Source organism: Oncorhynchus mykiss, chromosome Y, assembly GCF_013265735.2.
Source record: "Oncorhynchus mykiss isolate Arlee chromosome Y, USDA_OmykA_1.1, whole genome shotgun sequence".
Lineage (NCBI taxonomy): Eukaryota > Metazoa > Chordata > Actinopteri > Salmoniformes > Salmonidae > Oncorhynchus > Oncorhynchus mykiss.
The window spans coordinates 16,191,536-16,210,896 of NC_048593.1; the positions used below are offsets into that span (position 1 = coordinate 16,191,536).

General features: G+C 42.8%; 1 protein-coding gene across 1 annotated transcript in view; it reads left to right on the plus strand.

Moving 5' to 3' along the window:
* cacna1bb (calcium channel, voltage-dependent, N type, alpha 1B subunit, b) overlaps window positions 1–19,361 on the plus strand; it is a 214,265-nt gene that overhangs the window by 119,936 nt on the left and 74,968 nt on the right. The window contains exons 8-14 of the mRNA XM_036967489.1: window positions 6,446–6,561; window positions 6,834–6,923; window positions 8,532–8,621; window positions 12,275–12,493; window positions 12,656–12,768; window positions 13,025–13,137; window positions 14,029–14,160. Of these exons, the coding sequence (XP_036823384.1) occupies window positions 6,446–6,561; window positions 6,834–6,923; window positions 8,532–8,621; window positions 12,275–12,493; window positions 12,656–12,768; window positions 13,025–13,137; window positions 14,029–14,160 (873 nt within the window). The remainder of the gene's footprint in view (window positions 1–6,445; window positions 6,562–6,833; window positions 6,924–8,531; window positions 8,622–12,274; window positions 12,494–12,655; window positions 12,769–13,024; window positions 13,138–14,028; window positions 14,161–19,361) is intronic.

A 19,361-nucleotide genomic window follows, 5' to 3' on the forward strand; every position in this document is an offset into this window, starting at 1 on the left:
ATGAGGCTGAAACGTAACAAAATGTGGAAAAAGTCAAGGGGTCTGAATATTTCTGAATGCGCTGTATATATATGTGTGTATGTGTGTGTGTGTGTAATCCTGTGTCTCCAGTGGAATGGCTGAGCGGAGCCCACTCAGGCTGAAAGCCTGAAAGCCTGAGTGGGCGAGCTTCCCCTTAAAGAGATGTGAATTTACAGGGACAGCATGCATTACCATAATGAAATGACCCGCCTTCCGTTGGAATAGCTGTGTAAATATGGAGAGAGCTGAGGCTTCTCTTTATCTTAATGAAAAGCCTATTGGAATCCACTTCCATCCCCTCCCCAGCAACGCTAAGTCTGGGTCAACATTCGCTCTCTTTTGTTGTCTCTTTCCCGCTCTCTCACTGTCTTCTTTCCTGTTTCTCTCTCTCCCTCTTTTAACGCTGTGTGCATTATTCACACACACATACTAACGTTTTGTCTGAAACATACACACGCTGTCTCCCACCAGCCCTCTGTTGAGAGCATCGTAGTGTCTCTGGTCAGGTGCTGTATTTATGTGTTCTGGGAAGCCTGAGCTCCTATTCAGTGAATGGCTAGTTCCCCTCTGTGTGTGTGTGTGTGTGTGTGTGTGTGTGTGTGTGTGTGTGTGTGTGTGTGTGTGTGTGTGTGTGTGTGTGTGTGTGTGTGTGTGTGTGTGTGTGTGTGTGTGTGTGTGTGCGTGCGTGTGTGGACGTGTTTAACTATTCTTTTGGGAACCAGAAGAATAGTAAACAATTTTTTTTTTGACCAACTGGGGACATTTTGTTAGTCCCCATGAGGTCAAATGCTATTTCTAGGGGGTTTAGGGTTAGAATTAGTGTTAGGGGTTAGGGTTAAGGTTAGGTTAAAAGTATGAGTTCGGGTTAGGTTTAGGGTTAAGGGTTAAGGAAAATAGGATTTTGAAAGTGTCCCCACGCTAGCTGTAAACAGACTGTCTGTGTGTGTGTGACTCAGCACTCTAATGATATCTTTATCCCTCTCTCCTCTCATTTGCTTCTCCATCTCTTCTGTCCTTCGTGAACCCAATGACTCTGCCTCAGCCTCCCCCGCTCTGACATTCCCCAGCTTACCACAGTAGAATCTCAGCCATCACTCAAGTGCTTGAGCTAAGAGAGATATGGCATTGTGTAGACAGTGGCACACTTGGGGAACATCATAATATGATACTGTTGATACCACATGATACCACATTTATTTTAAATTCTGCATACTGACAGGAAATGCATCTTAACTGAAATGACAATGAAAATAGCTCAAATAGAATTCTGTTGATAGATTGGTCATCACTCTCCCAACTCTTCTCTCTTTTCCTCTTTTCTCTTTTCACTCTTCTCTCTTTTCCTCCCTCCCTCCCGTTCTTTATCTTTATCTTTATCTTCCTTTGCCCCTTTCTTCCTCTGTCACTGTCTCTCTCTCTGTCTCCCCTGAGTTTTTAAAATGGCCTGTGTTTGCCTTTCATCAAAATGTCCCTGGATCTTCTCTTTGAGCTCAGTGGTCTGTCCAGCCCATTGTCTGACAGGGAAACACACTCTTTTACACACACCGGGACAGTCTCAACAGGATTCGAACAGCCAGTCGGAAGAAAAGGGAATAATTCCATGGATATTGTCATTAGTCTAGAGACAACTGGGTTCCTATGGGTAACTAGAACTTTATCTGGGCCTAAGGAATGAGTTGGTGTGTGCGTGGGTCCATGTGTGTGTGTGAGCACATTTAAATAGTTGTGTAACCCTTTTATCTGTGAGCTGACCTAATCCACACCCACGCTTTAACAGTGAGACACACGGCTGTGTCTTTCTCTTTGTCTGTTTCTCTGTGTGTTTGGCCCTTCAAAGAGTCCTTTCATAACCCTGCTGCACGTGCTGCACCGGTCTCCTCTACAGTGGGTGTGTGTGTGTGTGGTGGTCTGGTGAACTAAAGCCCTCTGAAGTGAAGGTCACTCCCAGAGAGGAGAGGAATCAAATCAAATCACATTTTACTTGTCATATGCTTTCTTAAACAACAGGTTTAGACTAACAGTGAAATGCTTACTTACGGGCACATCCCACCAATGCAGAGAGAAAAATATATAAATAATGGAAAAATAATAACACAAGGAATAAATCCACAATGAGTGGATCCACAATCCACAATAACTTGGCTATATACACAGGATATCAGTACGAGGCGATGTGTAGGGGTACGAGGTAATTGAGGTAGATACTTTTGTATAAATAGTGTATGTAGACACCCATTCAAATGAGTGGATTCTGCTATTTCATCCACACCAATTGCTGCCAGGTGTATAAAATCGAGCACACCACCATGCAATCTCCATAGACAAACATTGGCAGTAGAAAGGCCTTACTGAAAAGCTCAGTAACATTCAACGTGGCACCTTCATAGGATGCCACCTTTCCAACAAGTCAGTTTGTAAATCTTCTGCCCTGCTAGAGCTGTCCCGGTCATCTGTAAGTGCCGTTATTGTGAAGCGGAAAAGTCTAGAAACAACAATGGCTCAGCCGTGAAGCACGTAAAGCCACAAGATCACTTAACGAGACCGTCTCAGTTTTAACACTGACCAAGTTCCAAACTGCCTCTGGTAGCAACGTCAGCACAATCGGGAGCTTCATAAAATGGGTTTCATGGCCGTGCAGCCGCACACAAGCCTAAGATCACCATGCACAAAGCAAAGCATCGGCTGAGTGGTATTAAGCTCTCAGCCATTGGACTCTGGAGCAGGGGAAACGTGTTCTCTGGAGTGATGACTCACTTTTCTCCATCTGGCAGTCTGACGGACAAATCTGGGTTTGGCAGATGCCAGCAGAATGCTGCCTGCCTGAATGCATATTGCCAACTGTAAAGTTTGGTGAAGGAATGGCTTTGGAATGTGTTTGTGTTTTTGTGTTTCAAAGACAGTTTTCCCGCCGAAACTCTAACACGATCAAAAGGGGATACTGGAACAATATTTCTAACATAACCATGTGGGGAATGGTCAGTTGGAAGCTATAGAAAACTAATGTCATACAGTGCCAAGAAAAAGTTTGTGAACCCTTTGGAAATACTTGGATTTCAGCATAAATTGGTCATAACATTTGATCTGATCTTCATCTAGGTCACAACAATAGACACACACAGTTTGCTTAATTAAATAACACATAAACAATTATACGTTTTCATGTCTATATTGAATACATCATTTAAGCATTCACAGTGTAGGTTGTAAAAAGGATTTGAACCCTTGGATTTAATAACTGTTTGACCCTCTTTTGGCAGCAATAACCTCAACCAAACATTTTCTGTAGTTGCTGATCAGACCTGCACAACGGTCAGGAGGAATTTTGGACCATTCCTCTTTACAAAACTGTTTAAGTTCAGCAATATTAGTTTAAGCACACTGCTTGTCTATTGTTGTGACTTAGATGAAGATCAGATCAAATTTGATGACCAATTTATGCAGAAATCCAGGTAATTCCAAATGGTTCACATACTTTTTCTCTCCACTGTATTAGTTTTAATTTTGTTATGTCATAAAAAATTGTATGGACGAAATACTGTAACTTGGAAAGTATAACCCCTTTATCTGTCAAGTTTCCATCCAATCCGTTGTGCATATAAAACACAATGAAAGTATGTTTGTTAAGATATGAATGTGATTTTCGGAGGAATTAGAGAATCTATCTCCTATAAACTGTTCATTGTAAGTAGCCACTCCCTGAATGAGGTCAGAGAGCGTGTCAGACTGATGGAACAATCCCCTTTTGACGGCATAAAAAGCATTGCCAATGAAATTAACATTAGACCAGGAAACATGAGGCGGTAGATACATGTTTCAAATGGTTGTAACTTTGAACCTCAACACTAGGTGAATAAATAAACTCACCTTATTTTAGACCAGAGAGACGGCGAGCTGCAGCTCATGTCCATCGTGGTCCGAATCCTGAATACCAACACGAAGAGGAAGAGGCGACAAACTCCCCTCTCAGACAATCACTGGTACAGCTGATTAGCTGTCCTGAGTAAAATGTCTCGCTCTTCAAACCATGCTGCTACCCAAATCACAAGCCAGCCATTGGCCCGGCTGGCTAGCTTATCTTCAAAAAAACAGCTTTTGGAGTAAATGGATCAGAGTGAACTCTGTAGTTCTGTTCAGGACTGCACAACGATCAAAGGCACCCACACTTAAATACATTCATGATTTCTTATTCATAACAGGCGTGGTTCATGTGCAAACTATATGATTCATGTGAGAATGGTTCTGAAATGTATCGACGATAAAAAAAAATGTATCTCTCCCTCTCCATGTCGTGGTGTTGAAAGCCACCATATTGTAAAAGTCTGCTTGGAACCTTTGTCTCATGTATTAAGTGTGTATGTTATCCTGTTGTTATTTAGTTAATACTTCTTCAGGATGGGTGGATCCCCTGTGGAACGGTTGAGCTAATGTAGGCTAATGCGATTAGCATGAGGTTGTAAGTAACAAGAACATTTCCCAGGACATAGACATATCTGATATTGGCAGAATGCTTCAATTCTTGTTAATCTAACTGCACTGTCCAATTTACAGTAGCTATTACAGTAAAAGAATACCATGCTATTGTTTGAGGAGAGTGCACAGTTTTGAACATGAAAAGTTATTAATAAACAAATTAGGTACATTTGGGCAGGCTTGATGCAACATTTTGAACAGAAATACAATGTTTCATTGGATCAGACTAAAACTTTGCACATACACTACTGCCTTCTAGTGGCCAATATCTAAATTGCACCTGGGATGGAGTAATACATTATGGCCTTACTCTTGCATTTCAAAGATGATGGTACAAAAAAAAATACAAAAAAGGGTTTTGTCTTTGTGTTATCTTTTACGAAATCTAACGTGTTATATTCCCCTACATTCCTTTCACATTTCCACAAACTTCAAAGTGCTTCCTTTCAAATGGTACCAAGAAAATGCATATCCTTGCTTCGGCGCTTGAGATACAGGCAGTTAGATTTAGGTATGTCATTTTAGGCGAAAATTGAAAAAACGGGGCCGATCCTTAAGAGGTTCAACAACTTATTCCATGGAGCCCCAAATCCTAATGAGTTAATTGTTTCATGATTCATTTAATCTGGTAATAATTAAACGTAGTGAATTATAAATAAATAATAAATAAAATAATAAATAAATTACAGTCATGAGATTAATGAAAGTAAAGTCACGACACAAACGTGTTTTCTTTTTTGCTTTCTTGAGTCAGCTCCGAAATGCAGGTATTTCAGTCTAGCTCAGTGCATTCTGTAGTGGTGGGGCAGCCAGCGGAAAGTTGGTAAAGCCCCCAAATACGCCGTGATTGGGTAATGTTCTCTAGTTGCGCCGTGATTGGCTCAGTGTTCTGTCACTCATGGGGACAGTCCCCATCCAAGAAGGCTCGAGGCCATTGGCCACAGATAAAATTAAGTCAAATGGGAAATCTGACTTCAGTGAGTTTAAGACAACTGGGAACTGGGAGAAAAACGAGCTCTGATTGGGAAAATACATTTTGAACATTGAACTCGGAATTGCAAGTCGGGAACTCGGGCCTCTTTCTAGAGCGCCGACCTGAAGATCACTGACGTCATCATATTAGGCCTTATGTACAATTATATAAATTATACAATTGTAAAACATGAGGTCCCTGAAAATTACCAACAAGTGCTTGGAAAAGTCCTTCAATTTGACTTGCCAATGTCTGTATGAACTCCACTTAAAAGGTGTATAGTCCTAGGGCTATGGTATTGTATAGGTGGAGTTATGGGTCAATTTTGCATATATTCACTGGTATTATTCCTCTAAGTACACATGTGGAAATGTTGATTCCAATGTCACACATTGGCCCCATTATTTATAGAATGACCGAGCAAAAATTGTTAGTGCAGATAGTCAGGGTAGCTATTGGTTAACTATTTAGCTAACTATTTTGGGAAGAAGCTGTTCAGGGTCCTGTTGATTCCAGACTTGGTGCATTGGTGCTGCTTGCCGTGCAGTAGCAGAGAGAACAGTCTATGACTTGGGTGGCTGGAGTCTTTGACAATTTCTAGGGCCTTCCTGGATGGTGGGGAGCTCGAACCTAGTGATGTACTGGGCCGTACGCACCACCCTATGTAGCACCCTATGTAGCGCCTAGCGGTCGGATGCCAAGCAGTTTCCATACCAAGCTGTGATACAGCCAGTCAAGATGCTCTAAATGCTGCAGCTGTAGAACTATTAGAGGATCTGATGGCCCATGACAAATCTTTTCAGCCTCCTGAGGGGGAAGAGGCATTGTTGTGCCTTCTTCACGACACCGAGGATCTCGAAACTCTCGACCTGCTCATCTACAGGCCCGTCGATGTGGAACACAGAAATGAACCAGTGTATTAACATGTCAGTTTAAAGGGTGTGTGTCTGTGTGTTTCTGTGCGTGCGTGTGTGTTCGCAGGGAGTTTGCCAAAGAGAGAGAGCGTGTGGAGAAGAGGCAGGACTTTCTGAAGCTGAGGAGACAGCAGCAGATAGAGAGAGAGCTGACGGGGTACCTGGAGTGGATATGCAAGGCAGGTCAGGCTCACCTCCACTTCTTCGAAGGAACACAATATGTTGATTAAATTGTTGATTTAGTCTTACCTGACAATTGGTTATCATTTGGGGGGTGGAAGGTGTTCATAATGTTTGATTTACTCAGTTTATGTTGTTAGGATGGTGACAGGTATTCACAGGTACAGTATGTACAGTTGGTGTGTGTATGTGTGTGTATGTGTAATTGTGTGTTTCCTTTGTGCGCGCCCGTGTGTGTGTGTCGTGGTGTATAACCCTGTCCTCTCCTGTTCCAGAGGAGGTGCTGCTGGCGGAGGAGGATGAGAACGCGGAAGAGAAGTCCCCTCTGGACGGTGCGTGGTACAAGAGGAAACAGAACCTCCCAGGTGAAAAGAGGGCTGGAGGGCTAAACTGTGGCCTGCTTTACCATGGTACCCTACTGGGCTACCATGGTACCTTATGGTAAAAAAGGCACAATCAGGTATGATTCACAATTTCCATGAACTTGCCTCGCCCTCCATTTTCAGATCCTGACGATTTTGCACCATGTCTTTCTGTGGTGTATAAATCGCTCAATTCGATTTATGCCATATTCAGGGTTCCATGAATGTGGTCTGGTTCTCTTTCACCTGGGTTATAGGGTTTGATACACTGTTACAATGTGATAGAGTATCAGTGAGTGATTACTAAGGTCCAGGAAGACTGCTGTAATGAGATGCTTGTCTCATTCTGGTGTCTGCTGTCCCTTCACTAAATCTTGTTTATCAGTCTTTTCTCTCTCTATTTGGTCTCTCTCTCTCTCTCTCTCTCTCTCTCTCTCTATTCTCTTCCACTCTCTCTCTCTATTCTCTTCTACTCTCTCTCTCTTCTATTCCACTCCCCTTTTCCTCTTTTGTGTCATGGGCGGTTCTCTCCTTGTTCTCTCTCTATTTCCCTTCTCTCTCTCTCTCTCTCTCTCTCTCTCTCTTCTCTTATTCTTTCCTCTTCTCTCCGACATGGGCGGTTGTCTCTGCTCCAGCTGGAGTGCAGTCATGTCCCTGCTGTCGCTCCACCCAGCCCCCTATAGCCTTATGTTGTGATAGGCCCATAATCTCATCCAATTAGGTCTGGTGTGGGAGCCAGGGTTAATTAGGGGGATTTAGAGGGATGTCTTGATTGGATTAGGGTTGTACAATACACGGGCGCACACACACACACACAATCATGCATGTACACAGACACACGCACACACACTTCTCAGGTTAGATGACAGTACCACTTGTCTAAATGACAGTACCTGCCTTCCTTCATTTAATACATTAGTTACATGCTGGGGATGAAAATGATTGAGCTCACTGCCAGAGAAATGCCCCTCAATGTGTTGTTAGAGCTAAAAATGTTGATTTGACTAAATTATGTTGAAGGGCAGGTGAGGGCATTGGCCAGAATGCCAAACATTTCTGACAGAGCCAGTATAGCTTAAAGGGATGGAGAGAAATGATGGAATGGATTTATAGGAGAAGATACAAATGTTGAAGCATTCTCAATCTGCCCATCGTTCTACTAAACACAATATTAGTTCTCTCTGTTTCACAATTGACTCATAACTCTCCAGATTGTTGAGCTACTGCTCCGATCCTCATTCACAGAGAAGATAAGCGGAGCTGATTTGGCCTCAGAGCAGAGCATTGAGGAAGACCTCTACATTCTAAAAGGGCTGCAAGTCTCAGAAAAGCCCCGTCTTTTGTGACATTGAAGGTCACGTGATGATCACATTCATGAGCGGCCGTTTTTCATTCCAAGGCTGCATGAATTGAAGCGGAAGGCAGAATCGGAGAATGAAAAATGTGATTGATGCCCACTATTCATAGCATCCAACTAGCCCACACAGGGGGGGCTGTGTGTGTATGTGCATGCATATGTGTTTGTGCGTGTGTTTGAGTGCCTGCATGTATTTGTGTATGTGTGTGTACATATCCTTACTCCTGCCTCTCTGCTGTGCTGTGTGTGTGCAGTGTTGAAGCGAGGCAAGGTCAAGAAGAGTAAGAATGAGCTGATCGGTGCTGAGGAGGGAGACGATCACTTTACTGACATGTCCTCTGTTGGTAAGACTCAACTGTCCTGTACTCTTATCTGACTGACCAGACTCAACTGTCTGACTGACCCAGGGTTGCCATGTCTGCGGTTTTCTTGCCAAATTGGGCCACTTTGAAATCCGATGTCGCGGGTGAAAATCTATTGGTCGCGGGTTGCGGGTGTATGGGCTACTTCTAAATTGAACCGCGACCGCCATGCTGTTTAAAAAATATATGTATATATTTCACTGGGACCAGCTGCTGCTGATTATCAGGCAGTGAGCAAGCTTTTACTGAGTGAGTGAGTGGTGGGGAGGGCTGTGTGTGTGTGTGTGTGTGTGTGTGTGTGTGTGTGTGTGTGTGTGTGTGTGTGTGTGTGTGTGTGTGTGTGTGTGTGTGTGTGTGTGTGTGTGTGTGTGTGTGTGTGTGTGTGTGTGTGTGTGTGTGTGTGTGTGTGTGTGTGTGTGTGTGTGTGTGTTGAGAGCCACGGAGAAAAAGCAGCATGCGCACAGGTCATGACACCTTTACCAGTAGGCTATTTAGATTGTCGTTATGGAGACACCTATTCCCAACCATTTTTCCTTAAAATATATTAACATGGCCTCCCGGGTGGTGCAGTGGTCTAGGGCACTGCATCGCAGCGCTAGCTGTGCCACCAGAGACCCTGGGTTCGCGCCCAGGCTCTGTCGCAGCCGGCCGCGACCGGGAGGGCCGTGGGGCGATGCACATTTGGCCCAGCGTCGTCGGGGTTAGGGAGGGGTTGGCAGGAAGGGATATCCTTGTCTCATTGCGCACCAGCACTGCGCACTGTGGCAGAGCAGTGCACACTAATCAAGGTCACCAGGTGCATGTGTTTCCTCGACACATTGGTGCGGCTGGCTTCTGGGTTGGATGCGCACTGTGTTAAGAAGCAGTGCGGCTTGGTTGGGTTGTGTTTTGGAGGACGCATGGCTTTCGACCTTCGCCTCTCCCGAGTCCGTACGGGAGTTGTAGCGATGAGACAAGACAATTGGATACCATGAAAAAGGGGGTACATTTTTTTTTTTTTTATATATATATATATTAACACGCTATAACTGATATAATGATGACAAGCACTGGAAAACAACCAGTGCAACCTAGCTCAGCATAGTTATGCTATAGTTATGCACAAAAGGGAATGCTGATTGGTTGAAAGCCATGGGATATCAGACCGTGTAACACGGGTATGACCAGAAAAATGATTTTACTGTTCTATTTATGTTGGTAACCAATTTATAATAGCAGTAAGGCACCTCTGGGGGTTTGTGGTATATGGCCAATGTAACATGGATAAGGGCTGTGTCCAAAGAACAGCCCTTAGTCGTGGTATATTGGATATGTACCACACCTTGGGCGTTATTGCTTAATCATAGCAGTCAAAACCAGTGAAATCGACATCCATTGATGGGAATTGATCTGGCGGGTTTAATAAGGGCAAATTCTCTTTTCTCTTGTGACATATTTTTAAGCTCACAATAATTATTATGATGGAAAACCTCATTTTGCTTCTTAGCCTACATCGTTACAAATTACGCTGATAATCCTTCTTAATTCGCTCGATAACATTATAGAAAAAGGGTTTATTGGATAAATGTGGCAACTTTTCTGTTGCTGCCTTGTGGCTGGGTTTTGATAGGTCATTGGGCTAGAAATGTTTGCTTGACCTGGCAACCTTATCTGACTGAGCCAACCTCCCAGTTTTTGTTGGGAAGGCTGACCCTTGACCTTTTACGTAATGACTTCTTGAGCTTGTCCTTACAGCTTGCACCATTTCTAGGCTGTTGGTAATATGTCTCATTTTCACCTGTCGTGGAAATTTCCTCTATTTACCAAATCATGAGAGAAAACCACACACCAGTCAGAGTTATGCTTAATCTTCACCTTTAATAATAATTAAGCTTTTGCAATAGCATTTTGACTTTCAACAGTTCAGTATCTCTAATGAAAAGTTGAGAGAGTCCCAACATAATGGCAAATGGGATCCTTTATAGCAAATATCCACCCCCCCTAGACGACATGACAAACCACAGGTCTTAGGAACTTACACAAAGAAAGACTTTACTTCAGAGAGGAGTATCCCCTAGCCAGACAGAGTTGGCTATAAATGATCGTTCAGTTTGGTCTCCTAAACAAAGCTCTTATTTCGTCCTTGGTACAAAATGGTACCAAGACATTACCCCCACTCTATGATAAATATCAAATTGTCATTTAGATACAATCAATTCTAAATACAACCAATCCTGGACAAGCTCACGGAGAGGAGAGTGAGGCTATAGGTTAAGATAGGAGCAACAAAAGAGGGAGCATAGAATGATTCCAGACACTGCAATCCTCCTCTCCCCGATGGGAAAAGTAGGGAGTGACTGGCACACAGACACAGTGGAGCAAAAGATATGTTTACACATGATGACACCTTGACCTCTCCCCTCTCTCCGGCCCAAACAACTTAGTCTTGACATAGAACAGATACTGCAACCCCGCCACAGTATTATACAAAAATAACATTCTGATGAGAAGTAACTTACAAACATATGATGAATATAAAACATCTTACCTATGTCACCACCTAATTGTGATTATTCCCCAACACACCCTCTGCTGACCTTTGGCCTATTCAAATGTGTTCCTATCCTCATGCATTGTTATAATGCCTCAATGTATTTGACCGTTTTCTCTGGTACGTCACACAAACTAACAACACCTGTTATACAAGGAAACATTTTTTTTGTGAAGATTTTGCTTGTTTTACTGATTCTTTGTAGCATGTCACCTTGAGGGAAAATAGGTGTAATTAACTTTTCTTATTATACTGTAAAATTCCTCCATCATATTGGAATTAGAGTTCAATTCATTTCATTATTTAAATTCAGACCGCGGCACAGAAGAAAATATGTAATTGCTTGGCTTTGGGGGAAATGCTCCTAAGCATGATAACTGAACCCATTTGAGTGCATTTATATTAACGGAACCAGCTGGATTCCTCTCCTGACAACCTCCTGTGGCTGTTCTCCATCTAAATGACTGTCATGGAGATACATGCAGTATTACGCAGTCAAATCTAACATTTCACTTGTTCTTATTCTCGTCTCAAGATCTGTTTTCACTCCCATTGAGGCAGATTACAACCTTGAAATGCAAAACATATATCTTTTCAGAGTGGAAAGTTCCAGTTATTTTATGGCTTCTTCTTCCTTCTGATTCTTTAGATACTTTCTCCTTAGTCTCAGACATTTTTAGTGTCAGACTTTTTAGTCTTAGCCGTGAAGTTCTTTAATTAGCAAAGAAGCTGGGATTTATTCAGGTGGAATGTAGAGGAGGTGGAGTCTAAGTGTGGAGCTTCTGGGTTTGATGACAGCCTGAAATAGCCAGAATATTCTTGTACGGTTCCACCTCAGATACAGAGATACAAACTTAATGCTGAATGCGAATATCATTTTTTTTGTAAGCTATTTCAAAATATATTGTAATATAATGTTCAAATCACCCTAGACTTGCCGATGATGGCGAGGATGAGGGTGACGATGATGATAATTAGAATAATGATGATGATGATGATGATGATCATGCCGATGAACAGGAAATCCCTTTTGTAAAAGGGACATGATGGATGGCGTTGTACACCTTTCTGTGATGACTTCACTCTTTTACCTACTTCCTCTTAGTTCCCCCGGGCTCACCGTTTGGCCGGGCCAGCGTGAAGAGCATGAAGCTGGACAGCTCATCCTACTTCCGCCGCAAGGAGAGGAGGATGCGTTTCTTCATCCGTCGCATGGTCAAAGCCCAGAGCTTCTACTGGACAGTCCTTTGCCTGGTGGGGCTCAACACACTGTGTGTGGCCATCGTCCACTATGACCAACCCGAGTGGCTCACCACTGCCCTGTGTAAGTCACACACACGTGTATGTGCATGTAGTCAGTAGGCACACACACACACACACACACACGCTCACACCTACATTCACTATCGAATGGATGATTATCAGTAGGTGCCGAATTAAATCAATAATGGCCTTCCATGTGTTCTCCATCCCCCTGGAACCCCAGACCTGGCAGAGTTTGTGTTCCTGGGTCTGTTCCTGTCTGAGATGAGCCTGAAGATGTACGGCCTGGGAGCCAGGAACTATTTCCATTCCTCTTTCAACTGCTTCGACTTTGGTGTAAGTCACCATAAATGCCTTTGGAATACCTTGAAGAGCTAATTATTCTCTATTTCAGATGCTAACTTAACCTGACTCACATGGATCCATGTTTTTTTTTTTTATACGAGAATGAAATGTTGAATTGATTCATTGACAGTGACAGTGATTTGCTGTCCGAGTAGCTAGTAGCTACTTTGTTACAGTAGTTCTTTCCCCTTTTCTCCACTCCTCCTCTTTTCCCCTCTCCTCTTTTCTCCTCTCCTCGTCTCCACAGGTGATAATAGGGAGTATACTTGAGGTGGTGTGGTCGATGATCAAACCAGGGGCATCCTATGGCATTAGTGTACTGAGGGCTCTTCGTCTGCTCAGGTTGTTCAAGTTTACCAAGTGAGTGAACACACATTTGAGTCCACACATAGGCCGACACACGCTTGTACTCACTTCGGGGACACTCGTACAGGATATCAACATGCGTTCAGAATCATCAATAAGCATATTTTGTCCCACTCTGTCAGTGTATAATCCTATTAAACTTTTCCTTTAGTGGGCTAAATCAGGGTCACACAGTGTTTCTTGGTAAGAAACACAGTCTTAAACAAATCTACTTTGAAACAAAAGTATACACCTCACACACGTGGTTATGGACTTTAAAAAAACAGAAGACTCCTCATGTACCATGTCAGATATAGAGTTGAAAGGTATTCAATTTAGAGTTTGAATCCCAATATTACACTTTATATTCATCACAGAAGACTACAAAAAACAACAAAAAATGACAAAAAAAGTTGATTAATTATGAAATTATGAAAACTATTTATAACATTCCACCCATGAGGACACTAGGTTATTTGACTGCTGCAAAGGGCTACTGAATGAATAACATTCCACCCATGAGGACACTAGGTTATTTGACTGCTGCAAAGGGCTACTGAATGAATAACAGTCCACCCATGAGGACACTAGGTTATTTGACTGCAGGAAAGGGCTACTGAATGAATAACATTCCACCCATGAGGACACTAGGTTATTTGACTGCAGGAAAAGGCTACAGTTAGGTAGCAGTCATTTATACTCACTAGATTAGTAATCCTGTGATTCACAACAATATAGGACATTTTTTTCTCCCTGTCCATTCACTATCGCCCTCTCTCTCTCTCTCTCTCTTTCTCTCTTTATCTCTCTCTATCTCTCTGTCTTTTTCTCTCTCTTTCTATTCCTCTCCCTTTCTCTCTCTCTCTTCCTTCTCTTCTTCCTTTCTCTTCCCTCTGTTTTCCCCAGGTACTGGAACTCCCTGAGGAACCTGGTGGTGTCTCTGCTCAACTCCATGAAGTCCATTATCAGCTTGCTCTTCCTCCTCTTCCTCTTCATTGTGGTCTTTGCTCTGCTGGGCATGCAACTTTTTGGAGGACAGTGAGTATTCCCTCCACACTCCTCCATGGAACCTGACCCTTGGCCCCTAACTTTTCACCCCTGACTCCTCTTTGGTCCTGTTTCCTAATCTCCCTCCACAACTCACTCACACACACACACACACACGCACACGCACACGCACACGCACACGCACACACACACACACACACACACACACACACACACACACACACACACACACACACACACACACACACACACACACACACACACACACACACACACCCCTAACCGTCCTCAAGTCCACACCCCTCTTTCTCTAGTCCCTGGCCCAGCAGGGACTGGTGTCAGACACATTGCCCAGCAGTGCACATTGGCCCAGCAGTGCAGTGGTGTCAGACACATTGCCGCAGCGGTGTAGCTTTGATACAAGGCTGTGTAAAACCCCATGTCTTCGGCTGACAATGACAGCTCCTGATCTGTGCTATGCTGTATTTACTCAGCTCTGCCTGTCGACAGCCACAAACACACCCTCAGGTAGGATGGTTTATAATTTAGGCCAGAGGCCAGTCAAAATACCTTCCTATTTTTTTAGTCTCTAACACAGTGTTTACATTGTCATTCGATTTTTACCTCAGCGGCCAATGCTGTTGTGTCTCCCTTGAGTCAAGGTGAGCGACCTTACCTGCTATATCGTTTCCGTTGTAGCATGTAAGAGGTAAGAGCACTGAAGGGAAACTCCAGTGTCATATTCTCACTTATCTCCCAGAGTGACAGCATTGACGGATGCTGCGTTCCCATTGGGTTGTTTGGAGGGATAAAGAGAGAGTGTTCCCATGGTGCCATGATCCATTTAAACTGGGCAGTTCCGTCATAATGGCCACTACAGTCTGGGCTGATGGATTTGTGTGAAAACGCTCCATGACGTGCACATGGTGCTCAGCGGTTGGGCCTCGTGTATCATGTGATATGAGTCTTAATGCATTTTTCTTTTCCTATTTTTCTTTTCCTATCCACCTGTGTCCCGACTCAGTGTAAAACCGCATGGTAGACAGAGACAAGGCATAAATAGTCTTCGATGTATGGTTGTGACCATGGTGATTCCACTATTGTTTGTTTCAAATCTATCAAAAGTAGAGAACTTGTAAAGACATGAATAAGGGGTCCTTATTTAAAAGCTGACCCTGCTCAGTCCCGACTCATTTAGGATTTTAGACAAATTTGACGCAGTTGACCAAATCTTAGGAATCACCGATTTGAGAATATTCTTTAACCCTTTGACGCGTACGATCACATATTTGGGATCCTTGTTGAGTGGTCCCTGCAACGTATCATCGCAAACATGTGATTGGAACAGTAGCAACAGAACATGTGATGAAACAAATGCGTCTAAACAGCAGTGTTGTCTGAATAGCAACTTAACAATGTTTTATACTGATGGGAAATAAAGGTCTTCACAACTTTCTTCCTCAAGTTCACCTTTTATTGTAAAAGATAAATGCGAACTTCATCATCCAATCATCCCACGGAACACATCCACTGCTAAACTCGTTCCATAAACCAGTCTAAATAACAGGTTGTGCTGACAAAAAAACTAAACAGAAGTTTAAGTGACCTAACAGCCAGACCTGTTTAGAGTGTACCACATCTCTGGTGAGCATAAGGGAGAAATATTGTTTAGAAATGAGATGCGTGTCTGCTAAGCTAACAGTAGCTAAATTATTTACGATGGCTGCCATGTTTGTTTATGTCTGACAAGCGACGTCTCCCTAATCCCAGAATGCCATTCACTATAAGACGCAAATAAACAAAGTCAAAGATGGCTGCACCCATTGCCTGAAAAATACAATACAAATGCATGCCTACTGCTTTGCCTAACCGTAGCGCAAAAGCTGAACAGAGTCGCCAGATACTGTATTGTTTAAACTATTTTAGGGGGTTTGTCGGGGTGTTCATGTAATTTGTGAGGGGGTGTCAAGTCTATGGGAAGTAGAAATGGCTGGATGTATTGTGGGGGCATATGATGCAGGAAATATTACTATCATGGGGTATTTATCAATAAATGGGGGACAAACACAGGAGAAGTTTATGAGCGAAATAAAAATAAAACCCTGGAAAGGGGGGTCTGAGCTGGAAACCCTGAGGTACCATAGTTACAATCTGATGCCGCGTTCAAAACAACTGGGAACCGCGTTCAAAACATCTCAGACTTCAGTGCAAGACAACTGGGAACTCTGGGAAAAAAATAACTCCGAATGGGATTTTTTTTGGGCACGGTCATCCAACTCGTTATTCCAACTCTAGAACTTGGCCTCTTTCTAGAGGTCCGACCGACAGACACTTGAGTGACAACCAGAATTCATTGTATGATGTCAATAAACATGGCGCCCCACACAGCTGGCAATTAGCTTAGCATTAGCTCATCATAATCAGTACAACCTTCAAAAAAGTATTTTACACACATCATATTGCATTACAATCTATGCAAGAATCGGAATGCATGATTTGTCCCCAGTACTTGAAAAAGTGAATAAAACAATAAATACATTTTGCTCCATATAGATACAATGCCTTCAGGAAATTATTCAGACCCCTTAACTTTTTCCACATTTTGTTACGTTACAGCCTTATTCAAAAATGGACTAAATGAAAAAATGTCCTCAGCAATCTACACACAATACCCCATAATGACAAAGAGAAAAAATATGTTTTTAAGACATTTTTGCAAATGTATTAAAAATACAAAACAGAAATAACTTATTTACATAAGTATTCAGACCCTTTGCTATGAGACTCGAAATTGAGCTCAGGTGCATCCTGTTTCCATTGATCATCCTTGTGATGTTTCTACAACTTGATTGTAGTCCACCGTGGTAAATTCAATTGATTGGACATGTTTTGGAAAGCCATACACCTGTCTATATAAGGTCCCACAGTTAACGGTGCACGTCAGAGCAAAAATCAACAAATGAAGTCCAAGGAATTGTCTGTAGAGATCCGAGACAGGATTGTGTCGAGGCACAGATCTGGGGAAGGGTACCAACAAATGTATTCAGCATTGAAGGTCCCCAATAACACAGTGGCCTCCATCATTCTTAAATGGAATAAGTTTGGAACCACCAAGACTCTTTCTAGAGCTTGCCGCCTGGCCAAACTGAGAATTCGGGGGAGAATGGCCTTGGTCAGGGAGGTGAACAAGAACCTGATGGTCACTCTATAGCTCTATAGTTTCTCTGTGGAGATGGAAGAACCTTCCAGAAGGACAACCATCTCTGCAGCACTCCACCAATCAGGCCTTTATGGTAGAATGGCCAGACAGAAGCCACTCCTCAGTAAAAGGAACATAAGTCCGCTTGAATTTTGCCAAAAGGCACCTAAAGACACTCAGATCATGAGAAACAACATTCTCTGGTCTGATTAAACTACGATTGAACTCTTTGGCCTGAATGCCAAGCGTCATGTCTGGAGTAAACCTGGCACCATCCCTCTGGTGAAGCATGGTGGTGGCAGCATCATGCTTTGGGGATGTTTTTCAGCGGCAGGAACTGGGAGACTAGTTAGGGTCGAAGCAAAGATGAACGGAGCAAAGTACAGAGAGATCCTTGAAAACCTACTCCAGAGTGTGCAGGACCTCAGACTGGGGCGAAGGTTCACCTTTCAACAAGACAACAACCCTAAACGCACAGACCAGACAATGCAGGAGTGGCTTCGGGACAAGTCGCTGAATGTCCTTGAGTGGCCCAGTCAGAGCCGGGATCTGAACTTGATCTAACATCTCTGGAGAGAGCTGAAAATAGCTATGCAGCAACGCTCCCCATCCAACCTGACAGAGCTTGAGTGGATCTGCAGAGAAGAATGGGAGAAACTCCCCAAATACAGATGTGCTAAGCTTGTAGCGTCATACCCAAGAAGACTCAATGCTAAAGTTGCTGCCAAAGGTGCTTCAACAAAGTATTGAGTAAAGGGTCTGAATCCTTATGTAAATGTCATATTTTCTTTTTTTTTTTTTTTTTTTTTTTGCTAAAAAATAAAAAAATGCTTTTGCTTTGTCATTATGGGGTGTTGTGTGTAGATTGTTGAGGGGAAAAAACTATTTAATACATTTTTGAATAAGACTGTAACGTAACACAATGTGGAAAAATTCAAGGTGTCTGAATACCTTCCGAAGTCACTATACATGCAGTATGCTACAGCACAAAGGCAACACAATTTACAGAAAATAAGGCACTTACTTTGATAGGAACGCACACATGTTCAAAGTCCAACAACAATGAAGGCAATGCGGGCGCCAGCCAGAAAATGTGCCAGGGGGAAAAGTTTGTGCAAGGCCCCCTGACTAGCGATGTACAAATGTCTACATACTTGATCTGGGGAAACACTGGGGAAGTGCTTTTGCACTTGTCGAAGAGAGAAGTCTGACCCAGTAAAGCCTCAAACATAAATAGTCCACAACAGTGAAATGGGCTACTTCTTATGTGAATTAATGAGGAGGTGGAACACAATGTTGTTTGAAAATAAAACTTGTTAGAAAATTATTTGAAATTGACAAGTTGAAACGTAGCCTATAGATAATTAGCAGGCAGCATGCCTTGGTTTGAAGGCAGCGTGGGTTAACTGTCCCGTTGTGTAACAAACCCATTTTGGAACAGTGAGTGCAGTTTGACATCACTTTCATAAAAAAACTCACGCTGGGGCGACCGTTAGAGATATTAGGAACTCGCGTGAAAAAGGTTAAAGTCGCAGAGGGCGAAAAAAACAACTTGTTTTTTCAGTTAATGGATGACTCTGGATCCATTGTTCTTGTCTTATGTTATCCACCTGTGTCCCGACTCCATGTAAAAACACCTGGGAGACAGAGACAAGGCATAAACAGACTTCAATATCTATACTCAGACAGCTAATGATTGAGGCGATTATACACTGCAGCAGTTGCACCTCTATCAGCCAACCCCAGACAAATCTCTCAATAAAATTCATGGAGGAACGGAAAGTAAACCATTTGAGAGAGCAGTCTCCTGCTCTGCAGAGATTTGAATGTCTTCAGGACATCACCGCTAGCAGGGGATATGTGAGAAGCTCAAATCAAATGCTAATACGAACAATGGGTAGGACAGAAAGATAAGATTAAAAAAAGATAATGCAGTTGGAATTAGTTTTTTTCATATTAACATCTGATCATTTCCTCCTCTATTAGATAGAGATGGTGTTCTATATTTTTGGGATCATTTCAGCAGACACTC